Genomic DNA, 22,380 nt, shown 5'->3' with positions numbered 1-22,380 from the left:
TTTTCGGTGACCAAGATATCTTGAAAATCGTAAAAGCAATCGTCTTAAAATTTTGTTTCCTCCTAGAAGAAGCTTTGTAATAGTAAAATTTTGCAGCTTCATAAAAAAACTTCGTTTGAAGTTCAAAAAACGTGTTTTTAGAAAATGTCCGTATGGATGTGTGTATGTGTGTATGTATATATACTATTTTTGAACTGTCCATCGGATATCGATAAAATTTGGTTTCCACTTTTGTTTTTCTATCCCGAATACGTGAATAGAATCCATTTTTATATTATCAACACATTTTTTATTTATAGTGAAATGCCGATTTTTGAAAAACAGTTTTTCCATTTTTCAGATGAAAAAAATTAAGATATTTAAATCGTACAAATTGTTTTTGAAAGAATACAAAATACTTATGTTTTCGCTAAAAGAAAATTTACTTACAATTAGCTATAACCATAACTTTGTTATTCACAAAAAGGGTTTTTTTTAAAACGTTATATCTTTTAAACTAAATCCGACTAGGTCCAAACATTTTCTAAAAATACGTGATTCGACCTCCAAACACTTTCAAACTTACGAGTACTTCTATGAAGTTTTAACTGAAAAATTTACTATTATAAAGCTTTCTCTGGGAGGAAGCAAAATGAAAAATTGAGTCTTCGAAAAACCACGTTATTTCATAAAACGGCCGCCAATTTCTTTAAAATAATTTTTCGAAAAACCCTTTTTAACCAACAATTTTCTGTAATAAAATACAGTTTTTAACCTGATTTAAAAAAATTACCGAAAATGGCGTGTTTTTCCGCTTTAAAAACAGACATGGCATCTTCAGCCAACTCATATTAGTTCAAAATTTATTTCACACTTTAAATAATCATTTTTTAATTGGTTACACTTTTTGTTCTGGTGAAAATATAAGGCCTATTGTGTAGGAGTCGTACCCAAAATAAATGATAAGTAACTATTACGATAGTATTCTTACACTCGAAATTGTTAAAGAAGAGACTGTACTGGACTAAACATTTTTATTTCCGAAGGAATTTGTGAAAAAAAAATTATAAATTTTTTTTCGTTACAATAAATTTTCGAAACAAGACAAAACAAAACAGTATCTTTTCTAGACGAGCCCCTTGAGCGGTATCGAGTTTAATTTGAAGAAGCAAAAATATAAAAGTTTATTTATTCATTTTATATGAAACGTAATAATTACCGAAAAGATGTTCAAAAAGTGAATAAAATACTTACGTATCTAAAAATAATCACTTTTAAACTAATGTAACAGGCTGCCGATTAGTCGCTAAACCCCCGCAATTATTATTACCGCAACGGCCAATCGGTGCTCTGCTAACTGCGTGCTTGGAGCACGCTAACTCACCTTATGCCGGTCTGCGCTTGCGCCGAGTCCTCGTAGCGATCCAACTCCGATGTTCGTACTAACCGCTAGAGGTGCTGGTGCGCTCGCTTACCAGTGCTTCGTCGGTCGCAGCAGATAACTCGATTGACGAACGACTCTATCAGTCGCACTCGCGATCTATGATAAGTTCTCGGCGCGTTCAAATCAAAATATAAATATAAACATAGACACCGTTGCAAGGTGAGACGGAATATTAAGGTCGTCTCTTATTATTCATGAACCACTTTATTAGACTAACTAAATCTTATACACGGGATGAATTACCGAGAGTCTTGGACGCACGCTGTGTATACAAAATTAATCTAACGGGGAGAGAGAGAGAATTAATTTCACGGACGCCGCTAACTAACCGCACGCGCAACAATGTTAATGAAATTCACCGCGCACGCTGCGCGGGATCGCTCGCAAAACTAACACTAAAGTACACTTACCGCAATGATGATTCGGATACGGTGGCCAACCGTATCCGCCTACAAAAATGATGAGCTGCCGCTGCAACCAACTTTTGCTGCTGTTGCTGGGCTGCGCTGCGGATGCTGCTGCAAAGTTGTTGTTGCAGTCGTTGATGCTGTGCACGAGATGCAGGAAACACGCTCACTCACAACACTCGGCATAGAATATCTCTAAATAGTTCCTATATGACTTTTCCTAACAACAAAATGACTGGGTGAAAGATACGATGCAGCTAACCTGACGAACTCTGCTATACTAACTCGCTAGCTCTCCCCTCTCGGTCGTTGCCCCTAACGCGCCCTCTCTCTCTCTCTCTCTCTAACCTAAGCCGATCACGGCTATTACGCATAGCCACGTTTGACGGTCCGCGCGAGTCATAACGATTTTTGGCAATCGTTGCACTAATTATTTTTTACTTTTAAAATTTATAGAAACTTTTATTCACTTTGAAATTGAATAATGTAAATCTATATAAAATTACTAAAGAGAATTTTCTACAACTGTATGATACCACTGACAAACAAAAAGACGTACTATTCGTACTTTCCGGCATCAAGCTAGAATACCCATAAAACTCAGTCACTGCCAAAAACATAACACAGGCAGCTGATCACTCGATGAAAACAATCTAAAAAAAGAATATACTGATTCGCATATATTGTCAACAACTTTTATTAGTAAAATACATTTATCTGTGGAATTATCATTGAATGTATGATAACATTCATTAGTTTAATGAATGTTATCATTCAACTAATGAATGTATATACAATTCCTTTTCAATAACAACGTGTTCTTTAATTGCAAATGAAGTTCGAGTATTAATATTCTTTTATGTATTTTTATCAATAACAAAAATTATCATAGTAATATAATAACAATAATAATAATAATCGGCTTGGGATGCCGCTCGGAGTGACCCTCGTCGCCTACGCTGATGACGTGGCGGCGGTGATTACGGAGAGGTCCCACTAGCTGGCGCAGCTGGCGTTGAACCAGACCATGAAACGAGTCGGAGGATGGATGACAAACTACGGTCTACAACTCGCAACAGAAAAAACGGAACTGATGTTTCTCACGAGAAGACGCATATAGACGATACTGCACATGAGGGTGGGGACATGCAAGATGGAGACCAAGAGGGAAGTTAAGTACCTTGGGGTAACCCTCGATACGAAGATGACCTTCTGGCCTCATATACAGAAAACAACCCGGAAAGCGGCAGAGAGGATAGCATCCTTGAGTCGCCTGATGGCAAATACGACGGGACCGAGATCGGGAAAACGACGACTGTTAATGGTGACAGAACACTCGATCCTTCTATACGTGGATGTTCTGGCCTTTGAACGCAAAAGGATCTACGGGAGCAGCGCGGACATAGGATGAAAGAACGCGACAATCGCTGAACGCGACAGGACAATTCACATTTGGCAAGGCCGATGGACAGAGGAACGAGGTGGTAGCTGGACGAGACCATTGATACGGGACTTGAGGCTGTGGCTCGGAAGGAAATTTGGTGATGTAAATTTCTACGTCACTCAGCTCTTGACGGGCCACGGGTACTTCCGACAGTACCTTTACAATATGAACAGACTACGAACACCCGACTGCAAGTACTGTGGACACGAACGAGACGACGCGGAACACACGTTTTTCCCGTGTGACCGCTGGACAAGACTCAGACAGGAACTGGAAGAAACGGTCGACAGCATCACCCCCGATAACTTCGTGGCTCTGATGCTGCGTGAACCCAAATGGTGGCGCTTAGTCGCTACCTATACGGAAACTATACTGAGACGTAAGATTGCGGACGGCTGCTTGACAGATGGCTGAGCAGACGAAGTGACGCGACGTAACGAGATACGGAGAAACGACACTAATGGACGAACACAGACAGAGCCTCCAGTCAGAAGTAATATCAACATAGTCCCTGGCTGGAGGAAGGACACCAAGGAGATGGCGGTTTAGTGGGTAGGCCTATTTTTAATTCGCGGAGTTCCACATAACCCCTTAGTCAGAAAGACTAAGGGGAATCCGCAAAAAGGATTCCGCAACTCCTTGTAAGAAAAAAATAAGAATAGCAATAGCAATAATAACAGTAATACTGATAGTAGCAATGACAATGAAAAATAATAATAATAATGAGAATAATATTTATTATTGAATTTAGATTTTTTGATAAATTCATTAAATCGTATCAAATAGTATTATTATGGAATTCCAAACTGTAAATATTTTACTATAGATAGAATAATCATTACTTCGAGAATTCATATAAAAAACTTTTGGCTTACGAAATAATTGTAACAATGAAAAACTCCTAAGTTTGACAACATTAAAATTTATTACAAAACGCAAAAGAGGTTGATAAACGAATTTTATTAACCTATGTTTTTTCATTTTCAAAAAAGTGTGGAGTTTTTAATTTATAAAATTATATAATTATAAAATTTATGAAATTACTTTTGAAATTATGCTAATTTATAAAAGCAGAAAAAGAAATAATCTTTGATTGAAACATAAAACGAGACGTTATTTGTTACATACAAAATGATTGATTAAAATATCGGTAATATGTCTATACTCGTGTCTACGGTAAAGTATAGGCCTTCGGCCTGTCTCAAGGTTAGGGGTTTGGAGTCGTTTGGTTAAAAAGCACAACCATTTATCCTATTTGTTGTTTAGGAGTTTAGGGTTTAAGGCTCTTTAGTTCACATGTACAGGCTACAAAGATCACACATTTGTAAACAAGTGTTTATGAAAATTAAAATTGTTTTCGACATTTTCGTCCACCACATTGGTTCCGCCATTTTAAATGTTTAAAATCTCATATCAGATTTGTAATCAGCGACCTCGAAAACCTCTATATACAAACTTTCTACGAAATATTATGTATTGAATTACATATTTACAGTTATTTTGTGTTAGGGGTGGTTTGCCCACCTTAGGGGTAATATTTATTAAAACACCGAAAGATGTCAACTAAATTTTATTATTATGGATGTTTAAACATTTTTTGCAATTTTTTTTAGTCGGTTTAAACTTTTTTATTATAAAATTATGCCAAAAAATATATGTTTTCAACCACTAAAAAATAGGGGATGCTACCCTTACTCTTCAAATCACCATAAAATACTTGCTCCTTTTGTAAGAAATAACCTCCAATTTGTTTCATTGAAAAATATTAATTTTAAGCCGAGATATTAAAAAGACGCTTTTTGGGGGTTAACTTTAGGGGAGGTTTTTACCCCTTAAAAGTGAAAATTAGCCGATAAAAAAAATACGTGTCTCTAATTTTTTTATGTTCTACAATATGTATCAAAATCATCAAAATCGGTAAGTTCGGGTTGGGTACCTTTCGTTGTGAGATTAACTCTTCAGATAAGTACACGGGTTTGTTGCTCGTTTCCGTGAGTTCGTTTGCCTAGATCGTCATACTTCGATCTTCTTGCTGCCGTCATTAGTACTAGCATGCCTGTTTTTGTCGTTCAGCTTGGAGTAAAGTTTCCCTATGCTCTCAGCAGATTGAGCTAAATCACTTTTATCATCTGCGGTTAAGCTCCTCTGTTAAGAGAGTAACAGTTGGCCTCTATTGCGCTCGCATCTTCCACATCGGCGCTTTGGATCTTCAGCTGAATCTGTACATGTTGATTCCTGGAAGTCAGTGGCTATATACTCATCTAATATTCATTTTTTTAACATGATGGCCTTTTTTTAACGCTTCTCTGTATTCTTTAGTTCTAACTTAGCGAGTGCATGGTCTAATTGTTCCTCTTCTAGATTTTCTATCCACTGAGTTATTCTGAGTTATTTCTTACTCCATATCGTTGAATACTTTTTATATGTTATTCCTAGTAGACAGCGGTATTATATACTATTTAAGTCTATTCAAAATGGAACGGTACCCTTTTCTTGCTACGGACGTGAGTCTTTGGTTTATATATTTTTGGCCACTTGAAGAATAAGGAAATTACTGTTTATGTGAAAAAGGAAAATATTGATGCTATCCATGAATTTTAAATGTTTTGGCCTTATATAAACGCAAGGCTCATAGACACGCTGGATTGCGCAATTAAACGCTTACAAATTTCCTATCTAACAGCCCTTGCTAACTGTTTGTCAGCGAAAACTAATTAGAATTGTACAGCAACGTACCGTTTTTAGTAAAAATTATCGTACAAGGAGTCTATTTTGTTGTTAGTCAAAAAGAAATGAATATGAACTACTTGTAATAAACAGGTAAGAGAAAAGAAAAAAAAAGATAAAGAAATTTGATGTTAAAAAAACGTAATTACAAAAGAAAACTAAAATGAATCAATTTAAACGAATAAATAATAACGAAATAAATTAATAACGAAAAGATATCAATAATATAATTACAATTATAAAATAGAAATAAATAAATAAATAAAGTGTTTATATACGTATAGCAGTACACTATCTTGCCGTGCGCACTATGTTGACTCCTCGTTTGCTATTCTCTCGGCGTTACAAGAATTTTGATTATGCATTTAGTTAAGAGGTGCTAAGGCCAGTTATTCTACGACAATTTTTCCATCGCAAGCCACGTGTTTATAAACACTCGTGCGTACCTACTGCTATCGTCAATTAAACACGTAAGCGCTCTCTCTCTCTCTTTCTCTCTCTTGTGCGGCATATGCGCTGAGACTACCTCGAGTTGTCTTCGCTTCTTTACAAAAAAAAATGCTCTTGCGCATGTGTGGATAAATAGTTTTTTATTTTTAATTTGTTTAATAGTGCCAGGTCGAGTTTGATGAGTAAACACCTTAACGTTAAGTGTGTGTCATTTTAGTTATTTTGAAACCCGATCCCTTCCATATTCTAAATTTAGTTTTGTGCGCGATTAGTCCATAAATCCGGCGCAATATTCAATAGTGAGAGCGTTTGCGTCTTCCGAATTCCACCTTTAAATAATTTGTGCAGATGATCACGGGAAACCTTATTAGTGTCGACAGGATAACTCCATTACAGAGTATTTATGTAAATATAGTTCGAATACCATGCTCTAACGTAATTTGGAATTGATATTCAGATCAAAGTATACACATAAAAACGTAATTTAATTTCAAATGGAACAGATTTAGAGAGAAATATTTGATATGGTTGAAATGGAATACCAATACACGCAATATTTAAAATACCAATATGGTTAAAAAGAATATGATAGCTAGTATAAGTAAAATGGGTTTGGAAAGGATTTGACGAATAGAATGAAAAGGTGAAAGAATAAGTGAGAATTTACATATCAAACACTCATCTCTTAAAAATATAACTTACGTATAAATATGAAATAATTGCAGATGCAAATTTTAGATGAATTAAAAAATCTTTTTAGTATCTTTATGACAAATAAAATAAATTGTATGAACATGTTTCCATATCGAAAATCGGTCCTTCATAGTTAAATAAATTCATGAAAGTTTGAATTTTTTGAAAAATTGCATAAATTGCAATTGTATTATGGTTATTAATTATTGGAATCGTGTGTCAAAAATGTGAAAATATTCTAACATATTCTAGAATACACATACTATCAAAAGGTAAAATTACAAAAAATTTAAAATTTTGTTCGACTGCCTTGACGTGAAATTGCCCGGGGATGTATGTGTGTGTGTGTATGTGAGCTTTTTATTATACAAAAGATATTATTCTATAAAAAAAATATTCTTATTCCAAATATTCAAAAAACTTAAAAAATTGCAATATTTAAAATGATGCCTAAAGATAAATTTTAAATTTGAACATCTTTATCAACTACATAAAGGGAGTGGAATGAACATGAAAGCTAATTATTTGCGTAGCGTTGAAAATATTATGATAGATTTGCACAGCAATATAACAAAATTCTAAACATACTTCTCCACGTATCAAGTTCATGTTCCTCTAGTTCTTCCATAGTCACTGATGGGCTTGTGTAATACATTTGTAGGATTTTTATAAAATCTGTTATAGTTAACATACCTACAAACTGCTGTTGTGCACTATCCCATAATGGTGCTGCTCGAACACCTGTAATGTTAGAAAAGAATTAGTCAGTGATTTTTGGTATAATACTACTTCTTTTATTTTTAAAATGAAGAAAGAAATTGAAAATATCAAAACGGATTTATTTAGTTTTGATTGATAAGATAAGTTTAGTTTCGTTATATCATATTGAACAAATCGAGTAGTACTGTTAATAAACGTAAAAAATAATCATTTAATCCTTTGTAGTAAACTAGATAAAATTATAAAATCATTTTATACGCGCAATTGGATTTATCAGACATAATAAATAACATACTGCAGTAAAGTATAGATCGTTTTCAGAGAAAAGTTTTGCAGACGTTCAAAATATTTCAAATTTTGCATTTCTTACATATTTTACAAATTTGAAAAAAAAGAAAATACATGAACTGTATATTATTTTCAATAGTTACAATTGAAACATAGAGAAAATGTAGTACGACTCAAAATTCGAAAAAATAAAGTTATTAAAGAAATGTCAGTGGCGAGACAAGTCATATTCTCGAAAACTCTTACTTGAAACGCTCGAGCCATACAAGACACTTACTTTCAGAAATTATAAATCCAATGATAATATTAAATCATATACACGCTTGCGTAACGAAGTAGTAATATAGCTGTTCTCTAGGTTTTGTGAGTTTATATTTAATAATAATGTTATGCGATTATTATTGTAAAATTAACTTTATAATTGATATGCCTTTCGACCAACTAAAATTAAAGTTGAATCTATTAGAGAAAATTAACTTACAGGAGTAGTTGTACAATGAAACGAAGAGGAGTGGTGAAGAGCGAAGAACGATGAGAGAAAGGTTAAGTCGTGATTGGCGTGCGCAGCTGATTGAGAGAGGAATGGACAGTTATAAGCCGGTACACTTACCCATATTTTTTTGGAAAGTTTTCTTTGTTCAGTACACATTCAAGCCAAAGAATTTGTTTTTCGAGAATACTCGCCTGATATAGGGAGCGCACGCGGCCATCTTTTGCAGCCAACACTTGGAAATTTTGAAAGCAGCGAGCAGCAGAGACGAACGAGAGGTGATCGACAGCACACAGTGGAATAATTTAACTTTTTCCTTTTAAATTTACTTGTAAATTTACTTCGTAAATTATATTCCTTACTTCGTAAATTTACTTGTAATTTTACGAATGCGAGATTAGTGAGGTGGTGTTTGTTTCTTCAAGACTACAACATTACGTACGAGTATTTACCAGGTAATAAAAATAAATCCGCTGATTTTCTATCAAGACATATAACAGACTGCAGCAAAGACTACACCGATGAAATTCAAATTGCTATGTTGATGAAAGATCCTTTTCGAGATTTGATTAAACATTTCAAGAATTTTGATTTATTTCAACAAAAATATGACTATATACAAAAGTTAAGAAATAAAGAAAACTTTGATCATAGATATATAGTTAATAACAATTTGGTATATAAAAAAGATGAAGTTAACAATAAATTGTTATTACCAGAAATAATAATTCAAGAAATACATGAAGTTTATGGTTATATTGGATCAAGAAAAATTAGGAAGGTGTTAAGAAAATTTTTATATTTACAAGCTTCGTAAAAAAATCACTAAAACAATAAATCGTTGCGATTTATGTCAACGCACAAAGTATTACACAAAAAAGATATCATCAATAATGCAGCCAATACTTGTTGAAAAACCAAATGATCTATTATCGATAGATTTCTATGGTCCATTACCTACTTCACGAGGCGGAGTTAAATACATTCTATCAACCATAGATTGTTTTAGTAAATTTGTAGTAATGTATCCTATAAAAAGATCAACTACCTATACAACTATAAAAAAGATCTTTGAACATTATATACCCAACTATGGAAAACCATTAGCAATTATATGTGATCATGGAACACAGTTCACAGCAAAAGCATAGAAAGAGAAACTTTCATCTGACAATATAAAGTTAATATTTTCTAGTATTTGTCATCCCTAAAGCAATATCGTGGAAAGAATTTACAGAGAACTGGGAAGATTTTTAAGAGCGTATGCCAACAATAACCATAAAGGTTGGGCTCCATTAATTCCCAAAATACAACAAATAATAAGCTGTATGTATCATGAAACAATTGAAATTACTCCTATGGAAGCACACCTTCATATTAAACCGGAAAGGTTTTGGCATCGATGGATACCAGATACCAAAACGAATGTGCCAACGGATTATAATCAAATAGAAGGAATAAAGAAACAAATGCACTTAAAACTTATAAAACATGCAAACAATATTAATAAAAATATCTATCATTATCAATATAAAATTAATGACAATGTTTTATTACGGAGTCAAAATATAAGTAACAAAGAAGAAGAAATAATTAAAAATTTCTTAAGCTTATATTAAGGCCCGTATGTAATCAAAGCTATAATTGGCTTAGATACGTATTTACTAAGATACAAGAACGGTAAAGATAAAGGCGTATTTCATACATCTTTATTAAAGCCGTACCAAATTTAGCCACTAGGGGATACATTCTTTCTTCAAGCAAATTTGCATATTGATTTGATATATGTGAATACTGGAAAAAGTGAGCTAACAATTTTTGAAGATGAGGAAAAGTCAAGGAACACAGACTGATACGTCTGACCTAAGACACTACATTCCTTTTCCGTCATCTAAAATTTTTGAGCCATCGCAAAACACGGTGCATTGGTCTTTGTGCAAAGACACCATCCAAGCCTTCTTGGATGGCAAAGGCAGAAAACAAACAAAAATCCATGATTCCTTTCCTACCATCTAGTGTGCCCCGTCCAGTTGCTCCTGTGCCTTCCATATTTTTACCAACCACCTTAAGGAAGCGGAAGCGCAGGATGCAAAAGAAAATTAAGAAACTGGCTGCGAGGATTGCCAAGATGGAGGAAAGGATAGAAGAATTAAGAAAGAATATAGCCTCGACACAACCAGAGCGACCTCCTACCCCAGGAAATTTTTTAATAGAATAATGTAAATAAATAAATAAATAAAAAATAAAACAAAAAAAAACAAACAAAGACAATAATAATAAAGCTCATAAAAAACTGAATCATGAGACCTCTTTCTTATAGATCATTTAGTCTCAAGAGGGGGCTATGTAACGGTCCTATCTATGAGCTAGTTTATTATTTCACTGAATCACTGCAACCCGTTAAACTCATCTATCTGTTTACATCAATGAGCATATTAAACGGCGCTACCTCACCTATTATTTGATCGTCTACAAGAGTCTAATTTCATGACCATACAAGGAGCGTGACGTCACATACTTATAGATATAGATATAATAGTTTCTGTTATTTTAATGAAATATGTTAATTAGATATTATTTATTTATATAGATTTAGATTATAATAATACGAATTGCATTTAATTATTAAATAATAATGAATTTTAATATGCAAAGTTAATTTGTTTATTACACAATAAATATTCATTATTAGAAAAATGTAAATACTCCATATTCAAAATGAATACCTGAAGAACATGAGTAAGAATTTGGTTTCGTTAATAACAGCTTAACCCTTAACTGCTATGTGGGGTAGATTTACCCCAGACAATGTTTAACAATAAATAAAATTTTTTTTTTTTCAACAATTTTTTTCAGTGTGTCTAACATTAAAAATTGTTAACCTGAATATTTTTTTTGTAGTAAAAGATTTGAAATATACTAGAAAAAATTTTCATAGCAAAATATCTAAAATTCTCTGATTTATTTGATGTTTTTCGGGCTGGGGTAGATTTACTCCACCGAGCAGTCACGTGGCCAAAATAAGGTGTGCAACTTAAGGGTTAACAACAATTAATAAATAAATAATTTAATAAATATTAATAAATGTTATTAATAAAATGTTATTAATAAATAAATAATTTATTTAAACATTAAGTCGTATATAGAACGAAAGCGTTAATTTTATACGTAATAATGATAGCTTTATAATTTATAAATCTTAAACAATTAATCTAGTAATTGCGTTATAAGATTATAGAAAAAACTATTAGCAATAAAAAAACTTCAATTAGCAACCACAATAGTATTTCTAAGATAATTAGGAGTCTAAAAAAATTTTTTTATTCATAATAAATGTTTTTATGCGGTTTTACAAAAAACTCAAAATCATTACATTTTAAAGTATAATGAACGCTATTGTAACGGTCCTATATATGAGCTGTTTATTAAATGACTGCAACTATTCTAACGTATTTATCTGTTTAGTTAAAACAATACATTAAGCGGCGCTACCTCACTGTTTACGCGACTGTATACAAATAAGAGTCGAGTCAAACAGCGTGACGTCACAAATAATAGACATAGATATAATGATCCATAATGTTGAGAAAAATATGTTAATTATAGATAATTTGAATATAACAAAGTATCGATTATATAGATTTTAACATGCACATCCACAATATCTCATTTAATTATAAATTAATAATGAATATCAATATGTAAAGTTAATTTATTTATTAACATATGAAATATTAGAAAAATATAAATAATTTATATGTAAAATGTATAAGCATAGAACATGAGTAAGAATTGGTTTCATTAATAACAGCTAAATAACAACTGTTATTAATAAATAAACAATTAATAATTTGTTTAAACAATAAGCTATATATAAAACGAAAATATTAAGTTAATACTTGATAATGATAATTTTATGATTTAGAAATCTTAGATAACTAATTTAATAATCGCATATTAAGATTAGAAGAAAACCGTTACAAATATGAAAAATTAGTCATAATTCAAATGTTATTAATTAATTTAAATAATTAATTTTGGAAAATACTTCCAAAATTAATCAACTATAAAGTTACATGAAATTTTAATAATTTTCTATTGTAAATAATGTAATATCACGTTAATTAACTTTATTAGTTAATAACTTTTGACGACACTATTGGCGATAATTGTATATTGTATAAAATCAACAAATAATTAATTCTGTAAAATTTACATGTGTTAAAAACTTAATATTAATGGTTATTTACTTGTAAATTAAGAAAAATCATTTCTCAAAATTCGCGAATGTCTCTCGAATTTTCGATGAAATCTCTCCTGCAATAATAAGCGGGAAAATCTGTGTATAAATAGGCCCACCTTTGCACAGGCTAGATTCATTCACTTCTAGCCTTGCAAGGTGAGCGCACGAGTCTGAATAAACTTGGATTAACACCTAAGTTCTTTCTCTCATTGTGATTAACTAAGTAAGACTATCCTTTCCTTATAATTTGAGCTCGACTTATAGAACATCTCGCGCTATAAGAAACTTGGGCCGAATTATATCCTATCAAAGAAAGACTTTAGCTCTGCTTATGGGACAATTCGCATATATATATATATATATATATATATATATATATATATATATGCGAATTGTCCCATAAGCAGAGCTAAAGTCTTTCTTATATATATATATATATATATATTATAAAGTATATATATAAAGTATATATATATATAAAGTATATATATATAAAGTATATATATATATATATATATATATATATATATATATATATATATATATATATATATATATATATATATATATTCCGTTATATCTCTCTTTCCCCATGCTATATATATATATATATATATATATATATATATATATATATATACAGACACACACTACATTTAGCTACGAGCGTAGCTGACAATAGTGTGAGAGAAGACGCAGCCGATCACGGTAAGTAGCGTGAGAGTGAGGCAGAGAGAGATAGCTAACAAGTCGCGATGCGCGTAAGGGCGCACGTCGCTGGCTTGTTAGTCTCACCACGAGAGATGAGAGAACAGATTTGACCACGCATCCTTCGGCAAGTCGTGCGTCTCTTTGCGCATTGTCATCGCTTCGCTGCGTTTACACTTTCCGAGCTGCATCAAGGAAGGAAACGTCATCCGTCGCTTCATGTAGCTACTTATCGCCTCCTGGACTGCGTCGTGACTGGGACAGTGACTATACACATAGGCGCGTGTTGGTGTTAGTGTACAAGGAGTATACCATTTTCTTGTGTAACGCATAAGCGAGGGCTAGGAAGCTACGGCTGGCAAATGTAAGTGCCTGCGATCTCTCTCTTTCTCTCCCGGCTTGCTGCTTTCTCTCTCTCTCTCTCTCTCTCTCTCTCTCTCTCCCGCACTGCAACGCTATAGTTTGCGTTTCTGCGAAGCGCCGCTTTCCTTTAGTTATATACATTTGTATGCTATTATGGATTTTTCGCCTTTACATTACATTATTATACAGTACATTATTATACGATCTATTTTATAATAATCGCTAGCTTTTTTTGAACCCTATTCTTTCCCGCTTCTCCGTCGCCCGTTGCGACTGCGCATTGTGTTCTTTCGCGTTTTCAGCGCAGGGGAACTGCATGATGCTCTCCGCGGGCCAAGGAGCACGAACCGCTCTCATTGTCACATCGGCATAGCTGTGCAGCCTTGACACCACTTAATTCATCAATCTAAAATCTTCCTCATTATTTTCTAATGACGGTGGCTGTAGCGCGTGTCACATGCGCAGTCCCGTTATAAAAGAAATTAAGCTAAATTTTTTTTAGAGACTCATGATGATTGATAATAGTAGAAATATTAGTTAAACCAATAGACGCACGTCGTAAGTCTACGCGGATGAACCGTAGCGATAGAGGGGTAGTGCCACTTTTCATCGGTTTACAGTTAATAACTATTTAGCATCTTTAAGTGCAATTTAATTATTATAGTTTTAACGTACTATGAAAAAAATTTTTTTTTATTTAGAAGTATTTTTTCCATACTTTTGTAATATGTAAATAAATATTTGAAAATATCATTATTTTGACTTTGAAATTACACTATTGTAAAGGGAGAATCGGTTTTAGAAATAATTTGTCCGAGATAATTTGTCCCTATTAGGGATCCGGGAGGCGAAATTGCTCCAACCAGTGAGCAGCCTGCAGGATGCACAAGTTATAGCGTTAGCGCGAGAAAAAACTTGGAATAAGAAAGAAAAAAGTTGTCACGGGAACAAAAATCACGCCAGCAATTTCATGTAATAAACTTTACCGTTTCATTTATAAAACAAAAAGCAAAACATATATAAAAACTAAAAAATAAATAAATAAATACTAAAAAAATAAATAAAAACAAAAATATTAAAAAAATAAAAAATAAATGAAAAGAAATGACGTTATTAAAATGATCATAACGTCCCCGGAATTGCGTTCGGGCTCGACGGTGTTCTCGGTGAGGCGTTCAACTATTGCACAAATTCTCGCCGATGATACGATGTATTGCCTCAATTGGTTTCGAGGACCATAATTCACTCAACGATCGTACTGCTCCTCATCGTTGTGCGACAGGTAGCCTTGAAAGCGACGATACACGCAAAAGTTGCGCGTGCACACGGTATGAGGAGAGAGCGAGAAAAAGAGAGAGCTCTCACCGCCACTGCTTCGGCTCTTACTGCCGATGTCGTCATTCCTGCTACTGTTGCCCTGGCCACTGATGCTATCGTATCCACTGATGTGTCAATTGTCGCTGTTCGATCAACGTTTGTACCAACTCCTCCTTTGCTCTTTCCTATCTCTTTATCCCCCCCCCCCCGCACATCTTCACCTGTACGGTTCGCTAAATTCAAGCGCTGCTTCTGTCTTTCAATTCCGCAAATTTGCACCTCAGACAAATTGAGCACGAGTGATACGTCCACGTACACATGCGTGCGGCTTGACGAGCACAAATCGCCAAAGACAACAAGTAAACCGGGAAATCGTTACAAAACGATTTAACAGTTTTCCTCGTCTTATTATAAATATTGCTCATCACGATCTTTTAATTATTTTTTATAATGATTTGAAATCATCATATATAGTTTTTATTTTTCTAAATTATTAAGATTAAAGAAAATAATAATTGTATAACAGCATTATTTTTACTAAAATTTTTGATATTATTGTAACGGGGGCAGCGCCTTATTCGGCACTGACGTCACTAATTTATTAAGGGGAGAGTAAGAGAGGCACTTTCGCTCTTTAACAATCGGGGAACGAGAGGATAGGTCGAACGAATAAATAATTTTCTTTACTTGGAACATACAACTTAAATCTATTCAGACAAACAAATACAAAATCGGTTACAAGAAAGTTTACATCACGCGCACATACTACTGTGGGCAAAAAGTAAGGTGAATTTGTTTGTAAAATGAAAAATCTTTATTTATTCTTCTACATCAATGTCATCCCCTTCGAAGTAATCCCCTCCCGATAAAATACACTTATGCCAACGTTTTTTCCAATCCTCGAAACATGCCAAATAGTCCCTTTCCGGTATAGCCATCAGCGCCTTCTTCGATTCAGCTCTTATCTCCTCAATCGACTCGAAACGCGTTCCCCGGAGTGGTCTCTTGAGTTTTGGGAATAGCCAGAAGTCACACGGAGCCAAATCAGGCGAATACGGTGGTTGCGGAACGATATGCGTCGAATTTTTGGCGAAATGGTCACGAAGAACGAGTGAACGAATTGAGCGTTTTCGGTACCAAACGAGATTTGACTTTTCGTAGGCCCAAATGGTCTTTCAAAATTGTTTTCACAGATCCTTCTGATATTCCGATCATATCAGTAAGGTCTCTAACAGTCAACCGACGATTTTCGAGCACTAATTCCTTCACTTTATTGACGTGATGGTCATCTATTGACGTCGATGGTCGTCCGGAGCGCTCCAAGTCATCAACACGTTCTCGACCCTCTTTGAAGTCTTTGTACCACTTATAAACATTTTTCTGCGACATGGTAGAATCACCAAAGGCCTTCCGCAACATCCTCAACGTTTCCGCAGCCGAAATTTCATTCCGCAAACAAAATTTGATGGCACTTCTTTGCTCAATTAAATCAGACATTGTAAAAATCGAAACATGCACTCTTGGTCGTTTGGTAAACACAAGCGTAAATATATTACTGATGATGACATTGACATGAAATTTGTCCCAGATGTCATTCGCAGTCCTACCAACTCAAGAAAAAAAGAACTAGCCCGAAATGTTAAGCCCGCGAAGTTTAAATTGAAAATTCACCTTACTTTTTGCCCACAGTAGTATACAGAACAACTTAAACTAACGCGGGAGGACGAATGGCCCGGCGACTGAATCGCCTTGGCCATTTACCTCCTTACAAAGGAAAGAATACGTCGAAACCTCTCTACCGCATTACGATGAGCGTAGTCGGCAAGTGATCGCCTGGCTACCTATCGTTCCTACGCGGCCGCGCATCACCATGAGATAGAGAAATACCGGGAGAGAGAGATAACCTGACCTTTGTCCTTGGCGATGAGCCGGCAACGGGGAGTTGACCTGGCCGCTGGCTGGACGTCTTCCTCGGCGTAGCCCGTGGTGAACCCACTGGAAGTCATGCAGTGCATGGCGGCGAGGGCGACACTGAATGCCCTGCTGCAGGTGTTGCCTCCACACGTTGCCTCGGCTCGCCCTGGTCTGGTCACTACTGCACGTGTGTTTCTTCTTCTCTCATCGCGCCGCTACTTCCAACTTCTCTCCTCAACTTTCTTCCGGGAACTGCCTCACGCGACTTGACGCATGGTCAGCATTCGCGCTCTCGCCGGGCTCTCCCACCAAGCCCACTCACTAGGCGGCGTGCGACAAAAGCGCTAATTGGTCGCGCGTCACACGCCGCCCCAAACCTGCATAGTGCGTGCATAGACGCGCACTCTAGCATGCTCGCTAACTTTCTCTCTCTCTCTCTCTCTCTGTCTCTCTCTACCTCATAGTCGCTGCGCTCTTGCTTCTTCGGGCGCTCTCAATCTTGCTCGGCAATCTTCAGCGGCTGGAAAAACATAAAGGGCAGTGGTTAGGCGCAATAAATATATGCGCCGAACGCTGACCACGTCGCCATGCCGAGTGATAAGAGGGAGAGAGAGAAGGAGGGCAGACGAGGAGCAAGCGTACTGCTTGCTCTCGTCACATTATAAAAACGTTTTGTGTCTAATTTGAATAATATATCTTATAATTATAAACGGATGTTCTTTATATATATTATATTTATATATATAATATAAATATACAGGGCATTTCATTTTAATCTAGCAACGTAGGTAACCTTCGTCAAAACGAATGATATTAAATAATGACATCTGCAAAAGTTGAAGGAGACAGAGGGGGCCACGCAATGATACCAACGACCTTGAAATTGATTTTCAAGGTCATATGAAAATCGATGGTTATAGTTATAGTTTTATATTATAGGTTATAGTTTTTTTTAAATAAGAACCTTTATTTTTGATTCTGGAATCAGGTAGAACAGGAAAATTTATGTCTGAAATGACAATTCAAGTTTGCTTTAGTGATCTTGGTTAATTCAAGGTCAAATGTTTAAAAAACTGCCCAAGAACAGTTTTTATTTTTATTTTTTGGTAGGAAAAACGTTGTGATGATACATTTATAATAATGTAGACTTTAACTATGAAAATAGCCATGCTGTATTTTCAAGGTTATTCAAAGGTCAGAGTGGTTATTTTGACAGAGAACTTTTTATTAAAGATCCAAAAATGTAAAAATTTATCATTAGAATGTAACAACAGCATTGACTTTCTCATCAATACTGAAGGTAATTAAAATTTTGTTTATCATATCTTTAGCATTACCCAGGAACAACAAAATGAGCGTAATAAAATTATGACTCTTTAGGATGCTTAATTACAGTGATTTCTCAGTGAAAACTCGACTCTATGCTCATGATGTACGATCTTAAATAAATCTAAATAGCTGTTTTAATGAAAATTGAGATACATGTTTAACATCAATTGTATTATCTACCTCTTCCTCATGATCAATGTAGTCCTTTCAAATTTAGGTCGACCTGGTTCAATATATCACAATTTTAAAAGCTCGAAGCTAAATAAAAAAAGCGATTAATGAGTTGCCTTTATAGCCCTTCGCAGCATCTGTACTCACGCAATTCTCAGAAAGCGCTCGCGCTTTCATTCTTTCGTTTTGTATCGAACTGCTCGTTTCACCACCAAATAACAAGAAATGCCATTCTCGCAATTCTCAGAAAGCGCTCGCGCTTTCATTCTTTCGTTTTGTATCGAACTGCTCGTTTCACCACCAAATAACAAGAAATGCCATTCTTATTCTGGCAAGTCTAGTTCATATGAAGACCTTCTGAAGAATAACATTTTTCAAATTCTAAAACAGAAGAAAAGAAAGCAGAAGCTAAGAAAAGTCCGCGATACTCGTAAAAGTAGATGCAGATCATCATCTCCTCCTAGTCGTAAGTACATTATCGTTTAAATTGATTTTACCTCTATATGGAACAGTACATCATACAATATAGCGCGACAAATTCTAAGTTTGCACTGATTACTCTGCCAATACTGGCACAAGATCGATACCGAACCTGCGAGAACATTGGATTATGTGCGGATACTTCTCATGGGCTCTAACCTATGCGGAAATCAACAAGGTATCAAGAATTTACATAAAAATAAAGTAATGTCAATAATATACTTTACTGAAATCCTTGGCTTTCTAGTATCCTGTTAACCAGCAGTATATTATGGATTAATGTACACAAAAGTTTGCGAGAGACAAAAATAACTAGAACATTTATTTAACAATAATAATTACAATGTAAAAATGACTATGAGGTCGGTTCAAAAAGTATCACGAATTTTGAATTTCCGCGGGATACGTAAATTTAATTTTTTTTTGTAGCGTTATGTTGGTACTCATGTCTTTTACTTATGTTGACAAGGTTGGCCATTTTGAATTTTTAGTTAATTTTTGACAGCTGTTTTGCTTCGATATGTTTTGGCTCGTTTTCGATTTTTGCCTATTCTAAAAAATAGATCAAAGAATCTGTATCAAATTTTGTGTGAAAAACAAAATAAAGTGTGCGGACGCATTCCGAATGTTGACTATGGCATATGGTGAAACTACCTTGGACTAAAGCAACGTTTATCGGTGGTACAAAATGTTTTCAGAGGGCCGAGAAGATATGAACGACGAATAAGTGCCGGACGCCCGAGCATGTGAACAACAGACGAAAACATTAATAAAGAGAAAAAAATAGTATTGCCTAATCGTCGAAATTCTTCCCATTTCACACGCAATCTCGCAATTCAAAAAGGAGACCAAATTTATGTATGCATCCGCAAGAATTCGATCGAAACTAGGACAAGCGAACACGCACCAATTACAAAACTATGTATTTAACGAATCATAATGTAATAAACAAGGACTACTTTTAATTGCGATACTCATCTTAAATATTAATTAAGAAAAAAAAAAAGAAAATCTTAAAAAATTTTAAAAAATCTTAAAAATCTTCAATCTTAAAAAAGACTACAATAAGCTTTCGAATACGCTCTTACAGTTCAGTTCTTATCGCAAGTTCTTTTAAAGTAATTCATATGTGGAACTCTGTACTACGCCAGTCCGACAATTTTGGCGTCACTGTTATTAACATTGTTGCGAACAAAACATGTAAAAAACCTTCTACCCTTTCAATAAATATTTTTCTAAAAGTAAGATTTGTCTAAAGTTTATTCTAATATCAGTACTCAAACTCTAACTGGGTCAACAGATACCTCTTTCAATAAGATTTTCAAGGTATAGTAATAAATAATAATTATTATTCACTACACTCACATTACAAATAATCAGGATTTTTCTTAAGTGAGCCTTACTTAAGAAAAATCTTACTCATTAGACACATTGGTACGCGTAGATTATTAATTTAATAACTAGCTCGTGACATATCATATCATCGATCATGGAAGTGCTAGTATTATACGACTCCTAAATAAGATGAATTGTACTATATTATACGAACAACTGGACCTAGTTTCTTTTTTTTATTACTCTAAGTTTATTTACAATCTGTCTTACGTATTGATACAATAAACAACAGTTCTTTCTATTATATATATATATATGTTTATGCGCGCGCGTGTGTGTGTGTGTGTGGATCAAAGTAATACTTTTTTAAAAAAACTGCACGCACGGGGTCAAGCGATTTTGCTCAAATTTGAACTACGTACTTGACTTATAAAATAAAAACACTGACCAAAATTTCAGCTTTCTAACTCAAAAATTGCGCCTTATAGACCAGTTCAAAGATCAAAAATAGCCTTTTTCTTAGTGTTTTTCGATCCGTCTTCTATCGGCTCTTAAATCTCAAGTTTTAAAGCTACAGAATTGAGCAGGGACTCATTCTCTTCGTCTTTTTAAAAGCTTTTTATTAATGTTATTTAATATATAGTTTAATCTATCAGCAAGACGCTTAACGATTAATAAAAAAGGCATTTTTTTTTAATTCGACCCATCTTCAAGATTCTAAAGAACTGTTAATTTTCAATATTTTTGAGCTCACAGCGAAGCGTTAGAAAGTTCTTGAAAAGACAAAAAAAATGAACTATTGTGCGATTTTCTAGACTGAAAATTGACGGGGATATGCTGTTTCAAAATTAACAATTTTCGTAAAAATTGCTTTTTTTGCTAACTTTGAACCTGCAGGAAAAAATCTATCTGACTTAATTTAACTAAATTTTAAGAGGATATTTCTAGAATGTTAATCAACAAAGGTTAGTAGGTGTGGTCTGGGTTTTTGACTGATTTTCATGATTTTAAAGCTTAGCGGATATGCTATTTTTTCTATCTTAGAGCTATGAATTCAGAAGCAGGCTCGTTATTTCTAGAGCGCGTTTGTTATGTTTGACGTACAAGAAACTCATTTTCTATAGAAAAGTGAACATAGTAAGTCAAAAATATTTAATTTACCATTATAAACTATATATGTGCATTATTCAAATTCGATGGTATAGTTTTTTTCATAATATCGAAACTATGATTGATCGTTCTTTTTGAATACGAAATAATGTAGGTGAATTTTATAACCTTTTCACTTATTGATATCTACTTGTATATTAACGAGCATTAATATACAGGGTGTCCCATTTTAAAGGAACCACCCCGAAATTTTCTACGGTTGGCGTTCTACAAAAAAATTGTTCAGACAAAAGTTGTTTGTAACAATGAGGGAGACCTTTCCCAGAAATAGGCTTTGACCTTGAGATTTATTTTCTTTATAATTTTGATCCTGGATTCGAAAAGAACGAGAAATTCTACGTTTAGATAAGGTATTATGTGTAGGGTGTGGTTAATCCCCCCCCCCCCCGCGTAAGGTCATGTAGAGGTCAAATTTATTATTTTCTTCAACTATGCACAGGGATGCTTGGGCAAGGGTAAGATTAATTGTAATAACCCAATAACTTGCTGGTAATATCTTACCCCCCCCCCTAACCTAATAACTAGACGGTCATATCTTGCTGCAGCACGATATCGGACTTGACCGTCAAAATTACCCAGGAAGGCTTCTTTTTAGTGAATTTCGTAGATAACTTTATCGAATACGTTTACTCAAAATATCTGTACCAAATTGAAATATAGTTAATGAGTGCCAATTATTCAATGGTATTGAAAATTACGTTAAAAAAA

At 34.2% G+C, this 22,380-nt stretch overlaps 1 protein-coding gene across 1 annotated transcript in view; it reads right to left on the bottom strand.

Moving 5' to 3' along the window:
- Window positions 1-22,380, bottom strand: part of LOC131666139 (5'-AMP-activated protein kinase subunit gamma-2) — a 1,183,314-nt gene that overhangs the window by 339,290 nt on the left and 821,644 nt on the right. The window contains exon 11 of the mRNA XM_058938551.1: window positions 7,733-7,885. Within this exon, the coding sequence (XP_058794534.1) occupies window positions 7,733-7,885 (153 nt within the window). The remainder of the gene's footprint in view (window positions 1-7,732; window positions 7,886-22,380) is intronic.

This window comes from Phymastichus coffea, unplaced genomic scaffold (genome assembly GCF_024137745.1).
Source record: "Phymastichus coffea isolate CEN01 unplaced genomic scaffold, Cenicafe_Pcof_1.1 PCOF00003, whole genome shotgun sequence".
Classification (NCBI taxonomy): Eukaryota; Metazoa; Arthropoda; class Insecta; order Hymenoptera; family Eulophidae; genus Phymastichus; species Phymastichus coffea.
This window is presented reverse-complemented; position numbering and strand designations above follow the sequence as displayed.